Source organism: Chiroxiphia lanceolata, chromosome 6 (genome assembly GCF_009829145.1).
Source record: "Chiroxiphia lanceolata isolate bChiLan1 chromosome 6, bChiLan1.pri, whole genome shotgun sequence".
NCBI lineage: Eukaryota > Metazoa > Chordata > Aves > Passeriformes > Pipridae > Chiroxiphia > Chiroxiphia lanceolata.
Genome location: NC_045642.1, coordinates 57,802,334 through 57,825,090, shown reverse-complemented (window position 1 = coordinate 57,825,090; position 22,757 = coordinate 57,802,334). Strand labels below are relative to the sequence as shown.

At 41.8% G+C, this 22,757-nt stretch overlaps 1 protein-coding gene across 2 annotated transcripts in view; it reads left to right on the top strand.

Moving 5' to 3' along the window:
* The window catches only part of BRF1 (BRF1 RNA polymerase III transcription initiation factor subunit), a 174,750-nt gene that overhangs the window by 109,630 nt on the left and 42,363 nt on the right, over nt 1-22,757 (top strand). For both annotated transcript variants that reach the window (XM_032689975.1, XM_032689976.1), the window contains exons 12-15: nt 17,045-17,106; nt 19,331-19,412; nt 19,510-19,565; nt 21,412-21,668. In XM_032689975.1, the coding sequence (XP_032545866.1) occupies nt 17,045-17,106; nt 19,331-19,412; nt 19,510-19,565; nt 21,412-21,668 (457 nt within the window). The remainder of the gene's footprint in view (nt 1-17,044; nt 17,107-19,330; nt 19,413-19,509; nt 19,566-21,411; nt 21,669-22,757) is intronic.

The following is a 22,757-nucleotide window of genomic DNA, read 5'->3' as shown; positions in this document are numbered from 1 at the left end:
CTAAGGGAGGGTCGTGTTTCATGGTTGACTTAGATGCCTCAGGATTTGTAGGTGCCAATCTAAGGTTTTCCTTCTGTTGGGGCTTCTTTTCAAGATTTTCTCCTCTCTGCACTCCCTAGCATCTGAAAAGCTGCTGGTTCTCTGCGTGGGAGGTACTTTCAGGGGCATTTATAATTGCTTCTGCCTTTCTGCGGGTCAGTTCTTAAGGAATCTATGGAAACATAACCATCTAAGGGATCACTGTCCTGCTCTTTAACCTTGGTGGAAATAGAATCATAGAATAGTTTGGGTTGGGAGGAACCTTTAAAGGCTATCTGGTTCAACCACCCTGCAATGAGCAGCGACATCAACTACATCAGAGCCCCCAACCCTGACCTTGAACGTTTCTAGGAATAGAACATCCACCTCTCTGGGCAACCTGCACCAATGTTTTGCCACGCTCAGTCTCGTAGACTGCGGATTAAAACAAGATTTAGGGAGGTGATGTTCAGAGGGATGACACAGACACCTACAGGCACTCAGGAAACCTGGCTAAAAAACCTCTCTGCTAGTATGAGAATTATATGATCCTTTTCTGCACCTGCCAGAACTGGAGCCCATTAACACTCATGGTTATTTGGTTAAGTGGCCAGTTTGCAGGAGAAACTGCCCTGCCCTTCTGCCAAAAAGGAAGAAAAGTCACCAAAAAAACTCAAGTGAAAACTGGAATTGTTCTTTAGAGAACTGTGGAAAGTGAAATGTGTGGAGGCTACAGAGAGGATGTTAAATTTGCACAGAAAGCTGACTGCTGAAGAGGATGTTATCTGAGCAATTCATCACAGTATCTGAAATGTCAGGAGGGTTCAGTTCAGGGAATCTCCGTGGTCTCAGTTGTTATTGAGAATAAAGACTTATTAACCCAGGTCAAGGAGCCACCAAACATGCCCTTGGAAGAAGGAAATACAGCACGGAGAGATTTGCAAGGCTTAGCTACTTTGGGTTTAACACGATGGGTAATAAATCCATGTGTGGGTGCTGTGGTGGATCCCTACCCCTTGAGTTTGTCTGAAAAAGCTAAAATAATCCTCCATTTAGTTCTTCATTTTCTTGTGATACAGGTTCAGCTGGTAAAGGCAGTACCTGGAAACTGAAAATCCACCGAAGTAAACCCTTTAAATGGAGTGCTGTTTCTACAAGGTTTTAATGTCTTTGTGCAGCAGTTGTGTTGTTTTGCTTTTGTTCAGTAGCTTTGAATTTAGTTTGAAAAACTAATTCCTATATCCTCTTAAGGATTAACTTCATCACACCCCTACACACTTCATCTGTTTTTGTTTGTTGGTCTTAAATCCATGGGACTGTCACAGCAGGCAAGATGCACAGGCTGGACTGTGACTTGTGTAGATGACCCTTGTAATTAGGGATTTCAGCTGTGGCACTACGGACTGGTGATGAAAACAGTCGTGAGTTTAGCCTTGTATAATTGTAGTTTGACATTTTTGGTTTGCTAAATGCTTTTGTAACTAAAAGGGAGGTATTATCCAATAGAAGAAGGATATTAATGTTGACACTGTTGGCAATTAAAAACAATTTTGGAAACTGAGTTTTGCTACTCCCGATTGCTTTTGAAACAATTTGTTTTTCAGTGTTACTTTAGGATTGGTTCATTTATTAGGTCTTTTTTCTTGTGTGACAATGAGATAATTGCTATTTATTTTTTATCTTGCAAGCAATTATAATTAAAGCAGCCAAATATAGATTCTGCTTTGACCTGGAATCAGAGTGACCTGTCAACATGAGGCTACTGTAGTCTTCAGCTTTTCAATTTAATTTTATTTCATAGGCACTCACCAGAATGCATTCAGTAGGGCTGAAAAAATTGTGGTTAGAGTTTTCAGTGTTCATTAATTACAGTGGTGCAGAGCTGTAGAAACAAACAGATAAGAACAACTTTGGGTTGGCTATTAATAGCAAAAATTGTGATCCTTTATCTAGGGCTGGGTGGACTGTGTTGGGCCAGTGTCCGAAGCGGCCAGAGGAGGAGATGCTGGCAGGCTGCCAAGGGAGGGGTAACTGCAAATTAGGGGAAAATTGCAAAGAATTGACTCGAGGGAGTTTCTGCAGCCAAGTTTTGCTAAAAGGAAGCAGAAAGTATTTTATTTTTAAAGTTAGCCGTTTAAGGTAAGGCTCAGCTTTCATGTTGAAACGTATGTGTGCACCTAAGATTGTAGAAGTTGTTTTCTGTGATGAAAGACCTGGACATCTACAACTGTGTTGTAGGACTAATAAGGGAATGAATGTGAAATGAGATTGTGTAAATAATGCTGTTAAGTAGTACCCGGAAAGAAATTCAGAGCAAGGAACAAGGCTTTTGAGGCAGGTATAAACGCAGAAGCCAGAAGTAAACAGCTGTGCAGTGGGTGGAAGGATAGCATTTTTCAGCAAATGCACTACTTAAATGCCATGTTTGATTTAGTTATGGTGGGGAAGCCACTGTGTGCTCACAGATGGGAAGGAACTAAACAGTGCTCTGTGACCAAATCCTGAACACTAACATAGGATCAAGGCAAATGACTTTGGTCACTGGACAGTGATTTTGGAAGTTATGCTTAATGGTCCTTATTAATTTCCTCGTAAAGGTGAAAAAATGCAAATCTACAATACCATTGAAGTCATGTATTGAAATGCCCCTATCAACATGAAATGGTGTCACCAGTGGAGGTATTTTATTCTGGCAGTATTTTTCATTAAATAACACATACTTCAGTGAGAACTTGCTTTTCCATGAAGTCCCTCTCTGCACTTCCAAGCTGGAGTTTTTTGCACTTAGTGGGAGTGCTGTGTTTGTGTCTCACGACTCTGTAGCTGCTGCAGGACTAAGGCAAAGCTCCTGTGCCAAGTTCTTTCCTTCCCAAGAGCAAAGATAAAATCCCCGGTTTATAATGCACTTTTTGGGTTTGGCCTCCAGTTTTAGGGTGGAGCAGGTGTGTCAGGATGTGATGTTGTGGGTGCTGTTGGTTGAGGTTAAGAAGTGTCTTGCCTTCCTGGCTCATCCCCCTCCTACCTGCTGGCATCGGCCTCCCTCACCTGGGTCTGTCAGAAGTGTCACAGGCTCGTGCAGGCTTTTTTAATAATGCCTTTTTTAATACTTTTGATGGATGTGTGTTAGGGAATGATGCCTTGGCAGGTACAGTGGCAGCTGAGAGGGAGGTGGTACCTCCAGCAAATGGAAGGGGCACAGGGCTGAGTCAGGGGTGCAGAGACCAGCTCCCCTGTTCAGCTAGGGTTGGAGCAGCACTTCAGAGCATGTCTTTGCAGCAGCAAAGAACATGTATTTTGGAGGCTGAGCATGTCATTCGTGCTTGTGCTGAGGTACCAGTGCTGGAAAGCTTTTACAATCCATCGGTGACCTGGGATGGGCAGTTTCAGATATGCTGTTGCCCAAGGTCACTTTATAGTGCAGGATCTCTGTAGAGAGTAAGGTTGATGCTTGGAAGTTCAGCTCCAGAAATGCAACACTTAGAAATCTGGGAGCAATGAAGAAGTTTGGTTTAACAAGGTGGGGAGGGAGTTCAAAAAGGTATGCTGAATTCTCTCCTGAAAAAACCTGCTTTTAAATTTAAAGTTTATTGCTTTGTCTTGACTTTCAGAAAGCCTGCATGAAACTTCCTTGCCTTTGAAAGCTTGATAGAAACTCTTGAAGTACTTTGACTGAAACAGAAAATTTAATAGTGAGGCATTTTGAACACAGAGCGATGTTTGTGGGCAAGTAATTTAAACAGGTAGTAATATGAAACAGTGTTGCACTTGAAAGGCTACAACTGGTGTACACACACAAATGGGCAGGAATATCACTGGGAGCAATAAAATCTAGGGATGCTTCATACTGCTTTCATTGCAAACGATTTTTATAGTATGGCCTGTGAAGCAATTGAAATGCAGAGAGCTGGCACATCACTAGATTGATAATTCCTCCTGCTATTTACAGCTTATTCTCAGTACAGATGTCCCCAATTCTTTATCACATTAAAGTTTCTTGTCTGCTTCTATTCCATGCCTGCCTCAAACGTAACATTTTTCAAAATTGTCCCTCCAATTTATTTTTTTCCCCTCTTTAAAAGTTTATATCAGATGAAACCTAACTGCTAGTTTTTATCCCAGGGTTTACACTTAAATTTTTAACAAGCCCATTTTTAAGATCAGTCTTCTTTGAGAGAGCACTTGGCTGATCCATCAATAATTATGTAGCAATAAAGCAACTGTGTAAAAATGGCACCTTTGTGCCAAACAGATTGGTTTGCAGAGCCACTGATAAAGATGAATGTTTATTACAATTTACTACTCTTGGTTCTGCAGATGCAATATAGCTATTTTCTTTTTGGCTTATGTGTCAAAAAAAGTAATTTCCAATTGTAGAATGTTTATGGTAATAAGGATGTATAACTTGGGAGAGCCCAGACTGACTTTCAAATACCAGCGTGAGTTTGCAATGGTGGTAATTTAGAAAAAAAATAAAGAACATTTTTTTTTCGCCTTTTTTTTGTTTATTTCTTGTTTTATTTCTTTGCTTAACAAAATTTTTAAGCAATCACTGGGACAGAACACACAGGGAACCCTACAGTGTCATTTAGTTACTCTTCTGAATTAATTGTTATTATATTAATTGTTGGTTCTTCAAAATTTGGCAAGCTTCCTCATTCTCCTTGCTGCATCCAAAGATTTCTACTGTTAATTTTACTACAATATGAAGAAAAATGTAATATCTAAAATTAACACGACAGCCGGATATTGTTGTTCTTGTTTCCTTTCTTTTCTTTCCTTTTTTTTTTTTTTTTTTGAAAGTGCCAGCACAATTAAGGCTGTGATTTAGATGACTTGTAGTGTTCAAATCTGTCCTCTTCTTTCAGACAAAATGCAGAATAACATAGTGTGTAAGTTTTTATGGCCAGTAGATGCGCAGTCAGTTCGGTCAGCCAAGCTAAGCTGGTTGGTTGCAGTGTCACCGCAGTGATGAAATCATCTCTTGGTAGCAGCTGAGAAACACCTTGAGAATTAAACTTTTGTGGATGCAGATGTTGGGATCCCTGCCTCCTCAGCATTCAGCATGGCCCCTGGGTGCTCCTTCACTGGATTTCCCCAGGCTGGTGCCGGGGCACGGATGTCTTGGCACAACCACACTGGCTGCCTGTCAGTGGTGTCTGAGCTATAAGGTGCTTTCAACGACTTGCAAACCTCTTCTGGACAAGGGCCAAAATTCCCTGTGAGAAGTAGTGACTTGGCCTTATCTTGGGTGTGTTGTGCCCAGTTTGGAGGGAGAGGTGCAGTTGGTCCTGCTCCCTAAAGGCCCTGGAGTGGCAGAACTCCAGCTTCATCCCCTCAGTCCCTGCGGGCGATGGCAGAGCTGAGGTGTCCACGTGCCTGGTTCTCCTCGGCAGGAATGAGGAGCTCTCTTCCACAGACCAGTTTGCTGCCCCAGCCCTCAAGTCTTTGAGGCAATTTGTAGCTACGTCAGCAAACTCTTTCAACCCACATCATTCATTTCAGTTCGCATTCACTGACAGTAATGTTCCTTTGCTTGGCTTCGTTTTAGCATTTAATGATTTTTATGTTGGTTTTGATGGCGTGAAGGGAATTGCATGGGAGTGTTTTGTCTGGACTTTAGATTCTCTGCTTTATCTTGCTAGTAAGATTCAAAATCTTGCTCCTTCAGGAGACAGGGCCTCTGTGCACCTTGCAAGCTCTTCCCTCATCAGTCCCTTCTGTCAGCCCATTATCCTGGGCTTATTTCACTTCACAGATAATGATACTAAAATCTGCTGTGGAAAGTGTTTACCTAGTTAAAACTAGCATAAAGAACAATACATCTCTTCTTATCTAAAGAAATAAAAGAAAAGAAATAAAGTATGAGTAAACACCTATTCTATATAAAAGGGCAGCAGATCTGAATTTTAAATCATGGTCTGCTGGGCTGCATTTCGTCTTGTAATGAAATACTAAAAAGTTATCCAGAGCTTATTTTCAGAAGATAACTTTGGTTTAGTTAATTCAAAATAAACTTTCCGAATTTCAGATAATATTACATGTGATGCTGAATGTGTTTAAATGAATTGGTACGTGAAATGCACATCCCTGTCTCCCAGTGGGCTGGGGACACATAGTCATTTTTCTGAGAACTGGTGCCATAACACAGTATGTTATGGTGAACCTAGATTAAGGCCCATGGGAAAGCATCATTATTCAGTTAATTAAAGAAAAACAACTTTGATTCTGTGCCATATGCTGTACAATAAAATGGGTACATGGCAGAAAGAGCCATGAATCCTTTCAGTGTATGTGAGACTGAGCCATGATTTGTGACTTTGCTCTTGCCTCTGCAATACTGTGTTAAGTAGAGACCTCTGTATTTAAATAAAAAGTTAATTGCATGTGGATGTGGGACCTTATATTTTCCAGTGCACTGCTTGAAATGCTTACTTGGTTTTCAAGACTTACTAAAATCTTTCCAAAGTCTTCATTTCCCTTTGCATCTAATCAACATTTAAGCAGAGTCCTTTGTGTGCCTGTAATCTGGAGAAGATGGGCAGACTGGGGAGAAATTGTAAACTCAGCAGTACACAACTTATCTAAAATGACATATGAAGTATAGTCCTGTTAGTATATAAACTTTATATACAAGTCAGATGTTGAGATTAATCATAAGGACAGGTTGCACAAGCAGATGGCTGGCCTTTCTGATAGCCATTAGCTTGAAAGGCTGGCTTTGAAACTGGCTCTCTTCTCTACAGGTGAATTGTGCTGCAGGGCTTTGTTGGGAAAAGGTTATTTCTCCAGCTCCACCTAAACCTCCTGTGCACAGAAGTGCTGTATTCCACCATTCCTGGAGAATAAGACAAATTATTCTCCACAACTTTCTTCTTTTGGAGAGTTGTGGTGTCAGAGGGCATTCCAGTGCTGTAGTGATGGATCTCAGGCATATGGAGTGCAAATGCTAATTGTGCTGTGCTTATGGATCAGTCTGTCCAAATGCCAAGGCTTCGGGGCCTCGGAGGTGCTGCAGGCAAAACGTTAAAATCCTTCTCCACTGTCTACTGTGCATCTGGGAAAAGGTGCATTGCAGTCCCTAAAACATCAGGGAAGAGGAGGAGGAGGTGGAGGAGGTGAAGGACAGAGTCCACGCACATCCTCTCCAGGAGTTTGCTGTGGTACCTGTACTTCCTACGGCAGCTTGTGCTGCAGTTTGGCCAGGTGACCAAGGAAGCTTGCCATGCTCCACTTGCACCTGGAGCCACCCAAGCAATGCCTATACTTTGGATTGTAGAGATCCTAATATGCTTCACATATATGTGCCTGAATGGACACAAAGCTGCCTTGGTCCCTGGGGCAGGGCTCCTACAAGAGCTCTGTTGGGGCCAGGTCAAGATAGAGAAGTGCTTCATCCACCTATGTGTTTCTCAGCCATTGGCATGGCAAGAGACAAAAAGATGATGCTTCATCTAACAAGAAATTGCTCAATCTGTGTGATTTTTATTTAAAAACGTGGTCTGTGCTGGCTGCAGACATCTGTTACCTAATGGTCTGATGCTCTTAACACAGATCTGCATTTCTGTAGCTGCCTCCTTTTAAGAATTCAAACCAAATATCTCCTAGTTCCACGTTTGTAAACCCCAGCTGGTGATCCTGATCACCAAACCAGTCAGGATCTTATGTGTCATCTCTCTCTGCTTCATGCCTCTGATAGTCCTGGTGGCATGAAACCCTGCCTGATACCTGCTCTGAGTCCAGCCCCCATCCATCTCAGAGGCTTTTCTTTTGGGTCAGGTTCCCACCTACCTGCTTGGTTTTCAAAGCTTTTGCTTTTGACAGGGGAGCTTTCTGCTCTTGCCTGTTATTCTAATGTAGTAATAACAAATAATAAGAACAAACTTTTACCTTCTCTTTCCTCTCCCCATATCTCTAATTCCCCACTTGCTATTTCTTATTAGCAATGAAGGAAGGAAGAAGCTGGGTAACAAAATTAGAAATTTCTTACCTGATAATTTTCTTTCAGTTAACAGCTTCTCACCATCCAGCCCACCTGGACAGTGTGGTAAATGCCCAGGGTACATATTGATTTTTTTTCCTCTAAATAAAGACTCAGGTATATAATTTCATACATTATATTGTGATGTGATGTTGTCTGAATGCTAATAATTGTCTGCTGAAGCATTTCTGTAGTCCAGGTGGCTTCTGCTGTCTGATGCTGAGCTTGTCACCAGATCTACCATAGACCAGCTCTGAACCTCAGAGAAGGGAGTCCACCCAGCTTTACTGAGAGATGGTAAGGGTGACTAGGAGAAAGTTTTAAGTGGAAAGTTCATTCCACTTACTTGCTCCTCTGGGTGAGTTATTCTGGTAGACTGTTTTTAATGTGGAGCAGCTCTTTGATCCAGGCCACAGTGCTGGAAGGAAGAGAAAGACTGTTGCTTTAATGGGAGAGCTGACACAGACCAGGTTAACAGGGAAGTGAGTCTGTGGCCTCTGAATGCCCAGCACTGACCCATGTGCCTGTCCTGCAGGTGGGGAGCTGGGGATGGGGGTGAGTGTGGTAACTGATGTGGCAAGAGACATGTCAGAGTTAGGCTGGGCTCTGGTTTGCATTTCCTTGTGATGGTTCAACCATTTGTGCTTCTGCTAAAGGAAAATTGCTCTAATTTTTGGGCCATCATCTGAGCCAACCATGACTTTTCAGTGGTGTCCTAGGAATGTAAGTTAACTTTGCTTTTGAGTTCCAGTCAGTCAAATTAGCCTTAAAATGTTATATTTCAAGCCTCCTCATTTTTTTCCTGTGTCTTTGTAGCTTAAAAACTGTCTGTGTATATTCCAAAGTGTCACATAATCATGGAATGGTTTGGGTTTGAAGGGAACCTTAAAGATCATCTAGTTCCAAATCCCCTGCCATGGGCTGGAACACCACCCACTAGATTAGGTTGTATATGTTGTGTATTTATATGGCTGTATACATTAAAAAATTTTCCCTGGTGGGACAGAAATGGATTCACAGTTTAAAAAACATAGATAAAAATAATCCAAGCAAAATTCTTGGATTTGCTTTTGAGTTCTCTGTAGTGCAGAGCTCACCGTTGTGTTTTAGTTGATGTGGGGCACAGGAATAGATTTACTTCTCAATAAAACATATGTCCTTCTTCTGGGGTGGCTGAGTGCTGGCCAGGCTTGCAGGGACAGACAGCAGAGCATTTAGTGCCCACGGCAAGACCTGGCTGCTTCACCAGCGAGCTGCAGAAATGATGCTTCAGCACTTAAACATTAAACCAGCTGTTCCCTTTACTGCTGGCTCGGGTGTAAAGTGCTCTTGCTGTTTTACATAGTGGTCTGGCAGAATGGAGAAAGTGAGCTGGAGTGGGATCTGAGCCTGGCTGCTTTTGCTGTCGGCTCTCCAGGGTGTTGGACAGCCCCTGCCCTCTGCAAGAGATAACGGCAGCAAGCTCTGCCCTTGTGGGGTTTGGAGAGGGGAACTGATTAAGATGCTGATGAGTTCTTCCCCTTGGCCTCTCCCTTTATATAAACTGTTACTCTTGGATCCCCCTGCACAGATTTTAAAAAAACACAGAAAATACAGGCCAGAAGGCACCAAAAAGAAGGAAGGATGGGGGAAGGGAAAGGGGGAAAAAGATGCCAAGAACAGCATAAAAGGCAAAAGAGGAAAATGCAGCAGGGAATTGGTGATCAGCTGGAAAAGAGCAATGAGTAGGGGAAGTCTGTCTTCATAGTCTCCATTTTAAAAAGTTTTAAGTCCATAACTGCTCAGGCAGGAGGGAATAAATGTGTGATCACGGGCTGAGATGTGAGTGTGTGGCACCTTTGGCAGGAGCACCATGGTCGGTCTCGTCATTCCCAGATGCAGAAGTCACAAGGTGGAGAAGACTTGTGTCTCTGCCTGGGAGGTTGTACCACTTCTGGGCTTTGGCGCTGACAAATGGCATAGTTAGTGTGTTTTTGAGTGAATATTGGTCAGTTGATCATTGATAGTTACTAGTTTCATCAGTAAAAAATAGCTTTTTTGATCCTGTTCAGAGCAGCTGTCCTCTGACCCCTCAGTCATGGCAGCAGGGTTGTGAGCTCAAAAAGGAACAACAAGCTGCATCAAGTATGTTGCATAAATCATGCTCTTTTTCATTGTTTTCCAAAGGTGTTTGTGGGACACATGTTATTCGAGAAGAGGAACCTTTGTTGCTGGTTTTCAGGGCAGTGTCAAGGTGTTCTTCAGTTCAAGAGCTTAATGTTCAGCTGTATTTATTTTGGGAGGCTGAAAGGGTTTTTTCTTAAGGGCTTTTTATATTGCTGTGTAGTTCAATGAACATGAGCTTACCTTTTCAAAGAAAACTCTTCAGAATCAGAAAGGCTTTCTTTATTGCTGGACTGTTTTTGTACTACCTGCTTTAAAAATATATATATTGCAGGGAGGATTTCTGGAAAGAATGGAGAGATTAACTGTTTTTCTGATGCTTCAAGTTTAAGTTAATAAGTTTCCATGTCTGTTAGACGAGTGGTCTAAAGGTATAACATTTAACTGGATATGAAATATGTGAATGTGGTTAGGTTAGATCCTCTGTGGCCTGTGAGGTGAAACAATAGCATTTGTTTCACTATGGATGTGCTCTGAGGAAAGCAGCAGGGTTGGTGGTTTGGGGGTATTTTTTCCGAAGTGGAAATTTAATTTATAAAAAATATGTTCAAAATCTAATAAAAGTTTTGTGAGAGACGATTGACTGCAGGAAAAGCTTTTCTCATAATTCACTCCCATATATCATTAAGCACACAAATTTGAAATTCTGTTCCTGTGACGGGGTAATTGTTCTGCGACTGCCGTATGATGGCGGCTGATGCGGGAGGGCTGTCGGGTGTCAGTCAGCTCCTGCAGGACACATGTAGCACCTGAAGCTTGAGTCTCAGTGTGAGGAAATAGGCTCAGGCTCTTAATAAAGATGGGTTTGTAGTTCTGCACTGTGTTAAGGCCTGATCTTGTAGGAAAATCTCCTTCTGCCTACAGCAACGGGGATGAGCCCAATGCAGTGAGTGCAAACCAGCTGGAGCTGCTCCCAGCTCTTAATTTGCTTTGCTTTGTTAGAGGGTCCTGTTTTCCATAGACAGGAGTGAGGAAATAGGTGATGAGTTTGTACATCCCTGCTTTTGACCTTGCACAGCCACAGTAGTAGAGTATGTGGAATTTCTTTGTTTTAATTAAATCATACCTTTTTCCTCTCTGCCCTTCATTTGCACCCATTTGGGCTTTGTCTCTCTACACTTTTTATAGTCCAAGTATGAGGAGCTGGCCAGTGGGCACTTTGCAGAGCCAAGGCTGTGTGCCCTGGCACTGCCAGGCAGCCTGGCGCCGGCCAGCAATGCTTCCCACCATCCCTCATCAGCAGGAATGAATGTTTCTGGGAAGACGGGGCCTCGCTCTGCATGGTGTGGTGTGTTTGCTTTCTCTGAGGAACTAGCAGGCTGGAAACTTGGCTTTGGCTGGAGAGGACCCCTTAACCTTGTCTTGGCAGAAGGAAATAATAAAGTGACAGACTTCATTTGTCTTTATGCTGTATGTGTGGCCTCATGTGGTCCGTACACCATCGGACTAAATCCTGGTGTTGATTTGGCACTTTGAAGGAGTAGGCTGTAATTTTCAAGGTGGCTTCAGATACAATAAAATAAAAACCATTTTCACTTAAATACAAGCATATACGTCATGTGTTTTGTGACCTTATTTTGTCAGTAAGTGTAGTCAATTTTGCCCTGTCCTTATGTGTTGTTTTTGTGGAATACTTCTGCTATGACGGCACACGATGATGCTGCCGGAAGTGAGCGGGGGGAACAGGAGCCCTCTGCAGCCATGGGGTGCATGCTGTGGGATGGGAGCATGGCGGGGAGGGCTGGCATTGCACAAAGAAGTGCCTTCTCTGGAGCAGTGAGGTTGGCAACAGCTTAAAACTGCCAAGATAGCCTCCCAGCCTGCTCCGGAGAGAGGCTCCTAGCCCCATATTAATAAAACTCACAGTGTTACCTGCTCGTACGGCCCCACGGACTGTGCTCATGTCTTGGTGCAGGGTGTGTTCATTTGCACACCATCGATCCTCGTACTTCATCCTGCACTGCTGCTGCTGCAGCATTTTCACATCCATTTCTCTTCCCTCCCTGATCCCTACTGCACTGCGTCTCCCTGGCGCCGCTGCCACTCCCCTCCCAGTTACCCACTTTTAATGACTGTACTCTTCACACCCCTCGGTAAATCAGTTATTTTCCCTTCCAGATGGGTTCATGTCCCCTCTGATCAGCTAATCAATTATATTCTGGCACAGTTGTGCAGTGCCTTTTTTGATGCTAAGCTACCGCTTTCCTTCCCTTCGCACTCCTTGCAGCTCCCAAAGTGGCACAGGCACTGCTCATCAGTTTGGGCTGCTAAAGTATTTCTGCCCCATTGGATCCCTGTGAGGATCTGCAGGAGCTTTCTGTGGCTCCTGTTGGGTTTAATCCCTCTCTGTAGAGCAACAATCAATCCCACTGTTTCTGATACACTTGTTGCTTAAGTGTTTTTGTAGCTGAAAAAGCATCTCCCAACTCTTTTCAGGGTTTGTTGTGCTCTAGCCCCAAAGTATTCCTTGAATACTGGGAGTACTTAGCATCTGGTGCTGTGCTGAATAGGTGGAAGGGTTCTTTGTTTCAAGTCTTTTGGCTATGAAATGGTGCGATGAAGGGATATTTGCTGCATAGGACCAGAGCACCAAGTGCCTTCTATTATATCTGCTCTGGAGGATTTCCTGGGAAGTGTTCAGCCTCCATTTCTGTCTGTAAGGAAATCCTCTTATCTGGGCAGAGCAATAAATAGTACTGCCTCCTGTAATAGAAACAGAAAAACACATTCTTCACGTGGCTGTTTTTAAAAATGTGGGGTTTAAAATATATCGGCTGGAATGATTCTTCTGTAATAAATCCCCGTAATAGTGTGCTGTGTATACATTTAACTAGCTGCACAGAGGTAGGGGAGTGGGGGAGACGGTGTGTTAAAAGAGGGTTTAGTGTGCATTTAGTAATGACAAGAACAGTAAATAATCCTACAGGTTTACAAACCTAATCCCCAGTGTCTGATTGTAGCCCTCGCGTCTACTGGAGTCACTTGGAAAGACATTAAAAGGCTGTAAAGAGAGGGCTTTGGGGGAGAGTTTATTTTTTAATATTTGGGGAGCTGGCTGGGGTGATTGATGGTTTTAAGTGTAATGAATGGGGCTGATTCAGTACCTTGAATGAAAGCTCTGGAAGTGCCCGTCCTCCTCCTCTTGCTACAGAGATGTTGGGTGAGGATGGAGTATGCTGGTCCTCGCTGTCTTGCTTTGCACTCTTCGTGATGGTCCTTTCATTTAACAACTGGATTTGTAGGGGAGGGTGGGAGGGGTGTTGTTTTTAATACCCAACTTATTTTTTTGCCCGTGCCCTGCAGTAAAGTGGTTGTTTTCCTTAACAGAAGAAATCTGCGATGTCTCAGAGCTGTGCCACGTGATGCTACTGCTTTTAAATAAGCTTTTAAGAGGCTGGACCAGATGTTGGCCACATCTGTGTTTTCATTTCGTCGAACGTTTCATTTTGACCCTTTTATTAAAAGAGAAAATGATCATTTAGATATTGTTTTGAGAAGTTTAGCAGCTGGGAAGATTTTTCTGGTATATAAAAAAGCAAGGGGTTTAGTTTCCATGCCCTGCAGTGAGCTGGTATAGCATCAAGCAGACGGATATTTGTGACAGGTAGGGTCTACTCCTGTTGGAAACGATTGCCATGGAAATTTTCGTATCAAAATTGATGTGTTCTGTTTTGAATTGGCGTTCTGTAACACAACAATTTTTTTTTTCCTCAGCTAAAGCATTAAACTAAGGATTCGAAGGCACCTTCTCTTCTGAAAAACCCATTTAATGAATGCCTATCGCTTTGGCAGGAAAAAGGACAACTTGCAGGCAGAGGGATATCCTGCAATTACTCCCTCCGCTGCTGTTATAGGGTCTAAGAAATGCTTATTACATGTAACTTCTGGATTCTTCTCTACAATTTACCAGTTGGAGAATGAGTTTTCCATCCCTGTTGCTAATTGATGCAATGAGAAAAACTGGCACCTAATTCGGTAACAAGTTATATTTGAAATGACAAGTGAAATTGTTCATGGTGCCTGAAATTACATCATTTTCAGTCTGGCACGTTAGGGCTGTGTAAGGGAACAGACACCTACTGTACTGTGACACATTAAATTTTAAACCTCTGATCCAAAAATATAGCAGGGTATAGGAAGAGCAAGGTGTATAATGATGAAAAGCAGTGGCAGCTTGGTTTCAGTGGGATATATAGGATGCTTTGGCAGTTTTTATAACAAATAATATTGGGATCAATTTTATGTGAAGTTGAGCAGTGAGTTGAGTAGTTCTGTCACCACTTCCAAATTTTGGTTTTCTAACCTACGATTTTCAGAACTTAATAATGATTTTCCAGGTTGGCTCCCTTTTTCTTTGTCCTTAATTCCAAACCTGTGCAGAGGGTGTGGACAGCTCAGTTTACCTGGTGCAATGAATATGGAAGAAAAATAAATCCTGTATTTGCGCAGGTAAACCAAACTGAGAATTGGGATCTCAGCTCCGGCAGGAGAGATGTGCAGTGCTATTTTCCAGAATAACCTGCACTCCTGTGGGTGATCCCTCTCCACACTTTGCATGATTATGCTTTTAAAAAAAAAAATTCCAGTGAATTATATTAAAAGGTGGCAAACCACAGGTGTGTATTGTCACCTTGCTTTTCCTTTCTGTCCTTCCAAGCCAGGGAGTGCTTGGCCATGTCCTGTGGTTGCATCCCAGCCTGGCTGGTAGTGGGGTGCCTGCATGAGGAGCTGCTGGCACTGCTGCAGAAAGTTCTGCTCTTACTGCACTATGTAGAGATCACACCAGAAGAAAAGCATATGTACTGATCAATTATATAGTTGTTATAAAATCTTTCACACTTTTAAAGTATTTTGGGGGAAAAAGGTTGTAAAGTAAATCTGGTGCCTGGGACTAACGTGCAATTAATTTCTAAGTGTAACAGCAATGAGAAATATTCCTTAAGGCCTTTTCGGTCATATTAGCACCACATTATCTGAATTGGTAAAGTTGGTATTGCATTTGTGAGACAATCTCAGGAAAAATCCAAGTATAGTGTTATGGAGGGCTGGATCACCTTTCCTGTGAGAAAAGGCTGAGAGAATTGAGATTGTTCAGCCTGGAGGAGAAGGCTTCAGGTGAGCTAAATGTGGCCTTTCAGTACCTAAAGGGGCTACAAGAGAGCTGGAGAGGGACTTTTTACAAGGGCCTGGAGTGACAGGACAGTGAGGCATGGCTTTAAACTGATAGAGGTTTGAGATTGGATATTAGAAAGAAATTCTTTACTTTGAGGGTAGTGAAACACTGGAACAGGTTACCCAAAGGAGCTGTGGATGCCCTATCCCTGGAAGTGTTCAAGGCCAGGCTGGATGGGGCTTTGAGCAGCCTGTTCCAGTGGAAGGTGTCTCTGCCCGTGGCAAGGGTTTGGAATGAGATGGTCTTAAAGGTCCCTTCCAACCCAAACCACTCTGTGATTTTCTCATTCTATGATTCTATGCTGTTCCTTATGACATGGCATTTTTTTGGAGGTCAAACCCATTTGCTTATGACTTAGTGTGGAAAGTTTAAAACTTTCTGTTGGTTGTTTAAGGTGGATTTTGAAAAGACATTTGTAAGCGCTCGGTGTCTGATACCAGTCAATGTCTGTTGAGTTGAGCATCCAGACCCTTTGCACCACCTCAGGAAGCTCAGCCTCTATCCCTTCATGTTTTGGTTGGATTCACAGCCCTGTGATTTCATGTACTTCAGGCACCTGGTTTAAACTCCTGAGTTTTGCTAAGCAGAGCATCGTTTGCATCTTCTGGGAGTGCTTGTATTTCCAACCTTTGCTTGTTTTACCATTTAGCTGCCATTGGGTGCTGTTGGATCAAAGAACTGCTGCTGCCATCCCCCTCCATCGGTCTAGAGCTGTGCAGGAGCACCAGGCTGGGGAATCAAACCATTCAAAGATCTTGGTTTGTGGGAAGACACATCACCAGTACTGGGGAGTAGGAATTGTGAAGATACCAAGCTGATCTGCACCATTTTGGTTTTAATTTGTTATTGCAGGTTGTTGAAACTTAATTTGTTTACCTTTTTTTTCTGCAAGTAAACTGGTTAGGTCATCTCTTGTTTGATCTTTATTAGATGTAGTGGAGATGACCAAGAAGATTGCTTCATTCCCCGGCATAAGTCTTTGTTGAATAATTTGTTTTCTTCTCTACCTGGATACATTAATAGCCTATTACTACAGTATTCTAATGTGATGTGGAAAATCAGGTTTTGCTGCTGTACACTGTACCAGTCCCAAATTAGGCCTCAGTTCTGTGCTATTATGCTTTTTAATGGACAGAATATTTAAAAATTTGTTTTCAGAAGTCTTAATAACTCCCAAACTACCAAAATTGCAGTGAAATTGTAATTACAGAAAGTGGAGAAGAAAGCCATCATGTGACTGTCGGCATGATGTGTTATTCAGTGGTCAGCACTGCTTCTCTGAAAACAGAAGATATTTTCTAAGTCATAATTTATGGAAAAATTACTGACCTATAGGATCTGACAGATAAATTCTTGTTACGTTGAAAGAAAAATGGTCATCTTTTAAAATGGTTTCGTCAGCTTCCTGCTGAACATTTGTAGCTGTAAATTAAAATGGGGGGAAAAAAGATGACTGGAAGTCTCTGGCAGATTTTTAGCACTGAAGAAGACTGTGCCGATTCCCGAATTTCAAATTAATTCAGCGTGGTGAATTTGTGCGAGCGTGTACCTCCATGCTGAAAGTACTCAGCAACACATTAAACCTCCTGGATGAAGGTGGAAGGATGCAAATCTCTGAAGGACAATCCTGAAGTGTTACATTGCTATGGAACTTGAGTTGTGATGAATTTTGAGCAAACACGTGGCTGATTAAGATGTGTTCTTTTCTGTAGGTGAGAATACAGGAGATGGCGAATTAGATCTGAGTGGAATCGACGACAGTGAAATAGATCGGGTAAGGTGCCCTCTTATCCCAAGTGTCTCTGCATCTGGATATCTGGGAAAGACAAAATGGTTCTTACCTGGTTTATCCTCTCCCTTCAGCTGCCTCTTCTCTGTGATCTGTAGAGGGGTTTGAGTGATTTCAGTGATCTGAGAGCAAAACTGATGCTCATGCAAACGCATGAATTTGTTGTTCCTTGCCCAAGTTATATATAAATACACATATATGGGACTGCTGCTGCTGCTTGCTCTTAGCATTCTGGAATAATTAAGTTTTAGAATGTCTTTTATTCTAAAGGAGGACTTTTAAAAGTTTGGTGGAGCTCTAAATTCATTATTTAATTAGATATATTTAAGAAGATTATTAGATAGCTATATTTAATAAGATTATTTAATAAGATACATTCAGCATAGGAGGCTGCCATGGAAACCAAACTGTAAAACCAGCATGTACAGCTTCTGTGTCCTTCCAAAGATTTCTGTAATGTTTTCTGGATATATTATTCTTTGTGTGGCAGCAAAAAACACCCGTTACCATATAACCTGAGCAGGACAGACACATAACTGTGGAAAATGGCTTGTTGGATGCCACAAAGCAGGTCAGTGCTTGGACAAATGACAGTCCAGTTCTCCTGATGCTGAGCCTGATGCCCTCTTCAGCCACCACTCTGGTTTACAGTGTCATTGGAACAGATAATGGCAATGCTAAAAACTCCTTTTGGGGTGCAAAGTCATTGAGAGTGATGAGGTTGCACAGGGGTTACTGGTCTCTAAAACGTTGCTGGTGATGAATTGACTGTAGCTGTGAAGTGGGACTTGCTGGGTTGGGCTTCAGTGTCTCATGATTGGAGTGGATGCGGAATGGAGGGAGTGGGAATGCTAAAGTTTTCCACTACAGCCAGTCCGTAATTTAAACAATCACAGGGGAAGAACAAGCACATTTTCTCCTCTTCCTAGGCTCTGTGATGAGGTCATAACTCTGCTTTTATGACTTCATGTTCATTTCTATGGCAATAGACTGTAATACTGTGAGCCCAAGATTATGAACTCTCTGAAAGCCTAAGCAGGATGAATAACTGAGCTAGGAAGAAGTGGGTTTTACTATTATGATCCACTTTTAATAGAAGCAGATGAAAGAGTAAAAATATTGGTCTTATAAACCAGGACTTGCACAGCCATTTGCTCGCCTTGTTTGCCCTCCCTTGTTTGCAGGAAGGACTCCTGCCTGCATTAGTTTAATTTGACTAGTTATTTTTCTTGTGAAATCCTAGATGTACATTTTACTTGGAGAAAATCTCAAATGTTCAGGCCCAAAAGATGGAGAAATCTCAAATTGTTTTCTTGCACTTAAACATCGTTTTACAAGTCTTGGGTGCACTGCTTAAGATTAAAGTGTCTTGTTCATGACGGATGGCCTAATTTGTCTTTGTTCTGCAGAAACTCTTCACTCCCAAACAGCATTGACTTTTGTTTCATTGATATTTGAGCTAAATACTGGGTTAATTTTTACGTTTAAGTAATTTACAATTAAGTAATTGCTACCTATCTCTTTATTTATTTCTGTGATTCATCTGAGTAGTCCTAGATGCGTTTTACAGCTCCATTCTCACTAATGATGTTACTGAGACTAAGTAGAGTTAACTGCAAATAAGCCTGGATGTGGTTACTGAACCCAACTCTCTAAAATCCAGAGGACTAACACTCCAGCAATCTAAGCTGGTTTCCTTCACACAGATGTGGCCATTGAACTAATAATCTCAGTAACTCTGCCTAAACCTTGGCAGAAACCTACCCAGAAGACACATGTTTCTGTTTTGGTTGCACAGGGCAATGGTTCCCACTCTGTTTTGAATTACAGACCACCATCAACACACAGAATTACTTGCAGACAACCATACTGTCATAATAACCTCTCGTATCATCTGAAAAAGATCATAAACCCAGGATCGTTTTTGGTTAATTACAGACCATGTACAATGAGTCCTGGATGGTTTTTGGTCACCCCATCATAGTTTGGAAACCAGGCACTGGTTTTTGAAAACAGGTTGTTGCTTTTGCCAGCTTTAGAAGTTACTAGAACTGCTCTCTGATTGCCACATCTCACTCATGTTTTCTTTTATTAATGTATTTTTAAAAATGGAATATGAATTGACCTTGGCAGTGGTTTTTCAGTTCAGTTTTGCTTTATGGTTCCCGATTTGATTTCTGAAAGTAGATAAACTTGTTTTGTCTTTTAGTATATACTTAACGAAGCAGAAGCTCAGATAAAAGCAGAGCTGTGGATGAAAGAAAATGCAGATTATTTGAAGGAACAAAAAGGTAAGTATGTAGTACTGAAATTCTCCTTTTGGCTGGTGTTGCTGAAATATGCAGTCTGTATAATCTTCATGCTGGTTACCCTTTTGTCATCTTTCAGAAAAGGAAGCAAGAATAGCAAAAGAGAAAGAACTTGGGATTTATAAGGAACACAAGGTATTAAACTGTGCGTTAATTGTGTCTGTTTGAAAATGTTCTGGAAATTCATGACATCTGCTGATCAGCTCCCTGTAGGATTATGGGCATACTGGTACAGGTCACCACTGAACGAGCAAAAGCTATTGTATCTCTAGCTGTTATTGAATTACAAAGCTATATTTTTTCAGGTGGTGAGTAAAACGCTTTCTTGCCCAAAATTTTATTTTTAAATTGCTATTATGAGAAAATTCTGTGCATGTCAAAGTCAGAGCTAGCTCTTTGCATTTATGATTGCTGTTCTAATTGCTTGCTTATTAAAATACAGGTCTTAAGACATGCCTAATTTTTTTTTTAACCTGTGCATGGGGAATTTGTTTGTACTTGCCATAACTTCAGTGGCTTTCTTTGCTCTTACAATAATGATTTCTTTATGAAGAACTGAACAGATCCTTGTTGCAGTCACTTGAAGGACTATTTTGTTCTACCTTTCATAAAGAATGCGACAGTTATGTTAACAAATGGCATGTCCTGTCTCCATGTTTAGCAGTTTAAACAGCCTAATTGGCCATATATTCATGATTTACAGCATTAGTATTTTGTGTAATTGAGCAAGTGACAAGTCAAATCGTCCACATGCAACTAAAATCTATGTTAGTTTTTAGTGCATATATCCTCTATCTTTTTTTCCAACTAATGCGAAAGGCAGAGTTTCCTGCTTCCCTTAGGTATTTCAACAATAAAAACAAAACCAGACAATGAAACACTGTTTTATGCTTCAGAGTTTCTCATTCATCCTGAGCTCATGCAGACGTGGCAGTCTACCAGCAATTTTCAAAATTGTATAACTCGTTGGCACCGCCAAGTAGCCCAAACACCCACTTTTTTGTTCGGACAACACAGGAGTTTTTCTCTAACCCTGTATTGTTTCTGACAGCTCGAGTAGAACTTGATTAATGTGGTGCTTTCCAGTTTCAAGGTAGCACTTGACCCATGTAGGTAAACAGAGGGGCTATTATCCATTAAAAAATAAATCTCCTGCAGAGCTTGGTGTTAAAACCTTCCTTTGAAAAGGAAAATGCCAAATGAGAAGCAGAGATTCTGGGGTGGTTTTTTTTCTTTCGTACCTACCCAGGCATGGGACATGGCTGGAAATGTTCTCCGGTGTCATTTCTCGTTGCCTGGCTCTGCGCAGCGTCAGCCCCCGCAGCCCGTGCCTGGGAAAGGCACTTGTCGGTGACGTTGCCGCAGTGCCCCCGTGCCTGCAGCCTCCTGCTTCCCTGTCCCTCGGTGTTAATGCCAGTCCATGCTTAGAAAGCTGCTGCTCGTGTTCTTGGCCTTTTCCAGTGAGGAGGAGGAGTTGGGTAGATGCTTTCCCACGCTGCTTTCTGACTTGATATAAACCAGCGTTGCAGCTTCGATGCAGAGTTGTCAGTGCTTGGGGGAGTCGTGACCCAGCTTCACTCTAAAGGCAGTTTTAGCAGGGGAAATTCTTTATTTCCATGGTGGGTAATGCTATCAGGGTCCCTATTCCTGTAACAGGAGTTCACTCCTGCCCCCCCCCTTTTTTTTTTTTTCATGCATGAGAAATGGCCCATCCTTCTTCTCTGGCAGCATTGCAGATACTAAGTAAAGAATTTGTAATACACTGGGCATTTGGCAAAAAAGCAAACATTTATCTCTCAGAGAAAAGAAACGCTTTGGTCCCCTTGAGTGGCAGGAGAGGGAGCGCTGGCTTAGCCTGGGCATGTCACCTGCATCCCCACCTCAGCAGCACCTGAGCCAGGACTGCTGCCCTGTAACTTGCCCCTCTGCTTCATGGAAACTTTGTTTGTATCTACATCACTAATTTTATATTTTAATTAAGCCAAAGAAATCTGCAAAGAAGCGGGAGCCAATTCAAGCCAGCACAGCAGGAGAGGCAATTGAAAAGATGTTAGAACAGAAGAAAATCTCAAGTAAAATTAATTATAATGTGCTAAGGGACCTGAACAGCAAAGGAAGTAACACAACAAAGAAAGAGGATGACAACACTGATGACAGCCCCAACACCAAGAAGCTGTCAAGAAGAAAATCTATTGCCAATAGGAATATAGCCAACCCTGTAAACAGTGTGGGAAAAAGGTACTGCAATTGTTCATTTATATCTCTGTCTGTGAGACTGTCTATGTATCTTTCTGAGCCAGACAATGTAGGGACTGAAACATTTGTTTGAGGCTGAAATAATGTTGGGGCTCTGTTTTTATTTATTTTGCCTGCAGTGTCATGGCGACACCTTATTTATAGTTCAGGTTTCAGAGGTCTGCTTTGGTGTGGAGTTAATCATCCTGAAGCCAAAAAAAAAAAGAAAAAATGGAAATTCATAAATGTAAATCATTAAGTCAGGGACACGTTTTCTTCATAAAATCCTGACATTTGCTGTCCTTCCTTTAAGTTGTCTGTATCAGCTGATGCAACACTAAATGTTCGAAAGCTTTGGCTTTTTGCTTGATTTGAAAAATACAGTTCCCATCTGTTTTGACAGCTAGCTGCTTTGATTAGCTTTTATTTTAGTTTTTCTCCAAACTTTTGGTGTTAATTGATGACACAGATATAAAGCTTTACAGTAAATATGCTTGTTGGTTTTCTCGTCTCCATTCAAAATATTTTATAGTGCCATGAAAGCTCCTGTTTTAATGAGTAAAATATTCAGCTTGCTGGGCAGATTTGTAGTGTGCTGTAAAGTGTATAAGGAGATTGATGTGTCCAGTCTTCAATATTCGACTATTTCATCTGTCCTAAGTTTATGAAATCACATTGATCTTCATTTGAATCATTTTGATGTATAGTAATTTATTACTTAGATGTTACTTATTTATTTGCTGCCTAAAAGATAACATTTTTTTTGCTTCCAGAATTATAGGCCAAACTCCACTAGGAAATTTTGGTATTTAATTCTGAAATATAAATTGATGTCTTTGCACTGTAGTTCAGATTTAGGCACGTGTTGCAAATGGGTAAAGGACCAGGGAGGGCAGGAGGGCAACCACCTCCAGGGTGTGAGAAATAAAGAAAGAATGGGATATGTGGGATACCTGAAAATATGAAGCTGGGAGGGATTGTAAGTCTCTCAGAAGCTAAGCAAAATAAGGATTAGTAAACCTAACTCCTTATTTTGACTTCACAGCAAGGCCAGAGACACAGGCTTCAGTTTTGGCTGAGAAGCCAAATGCC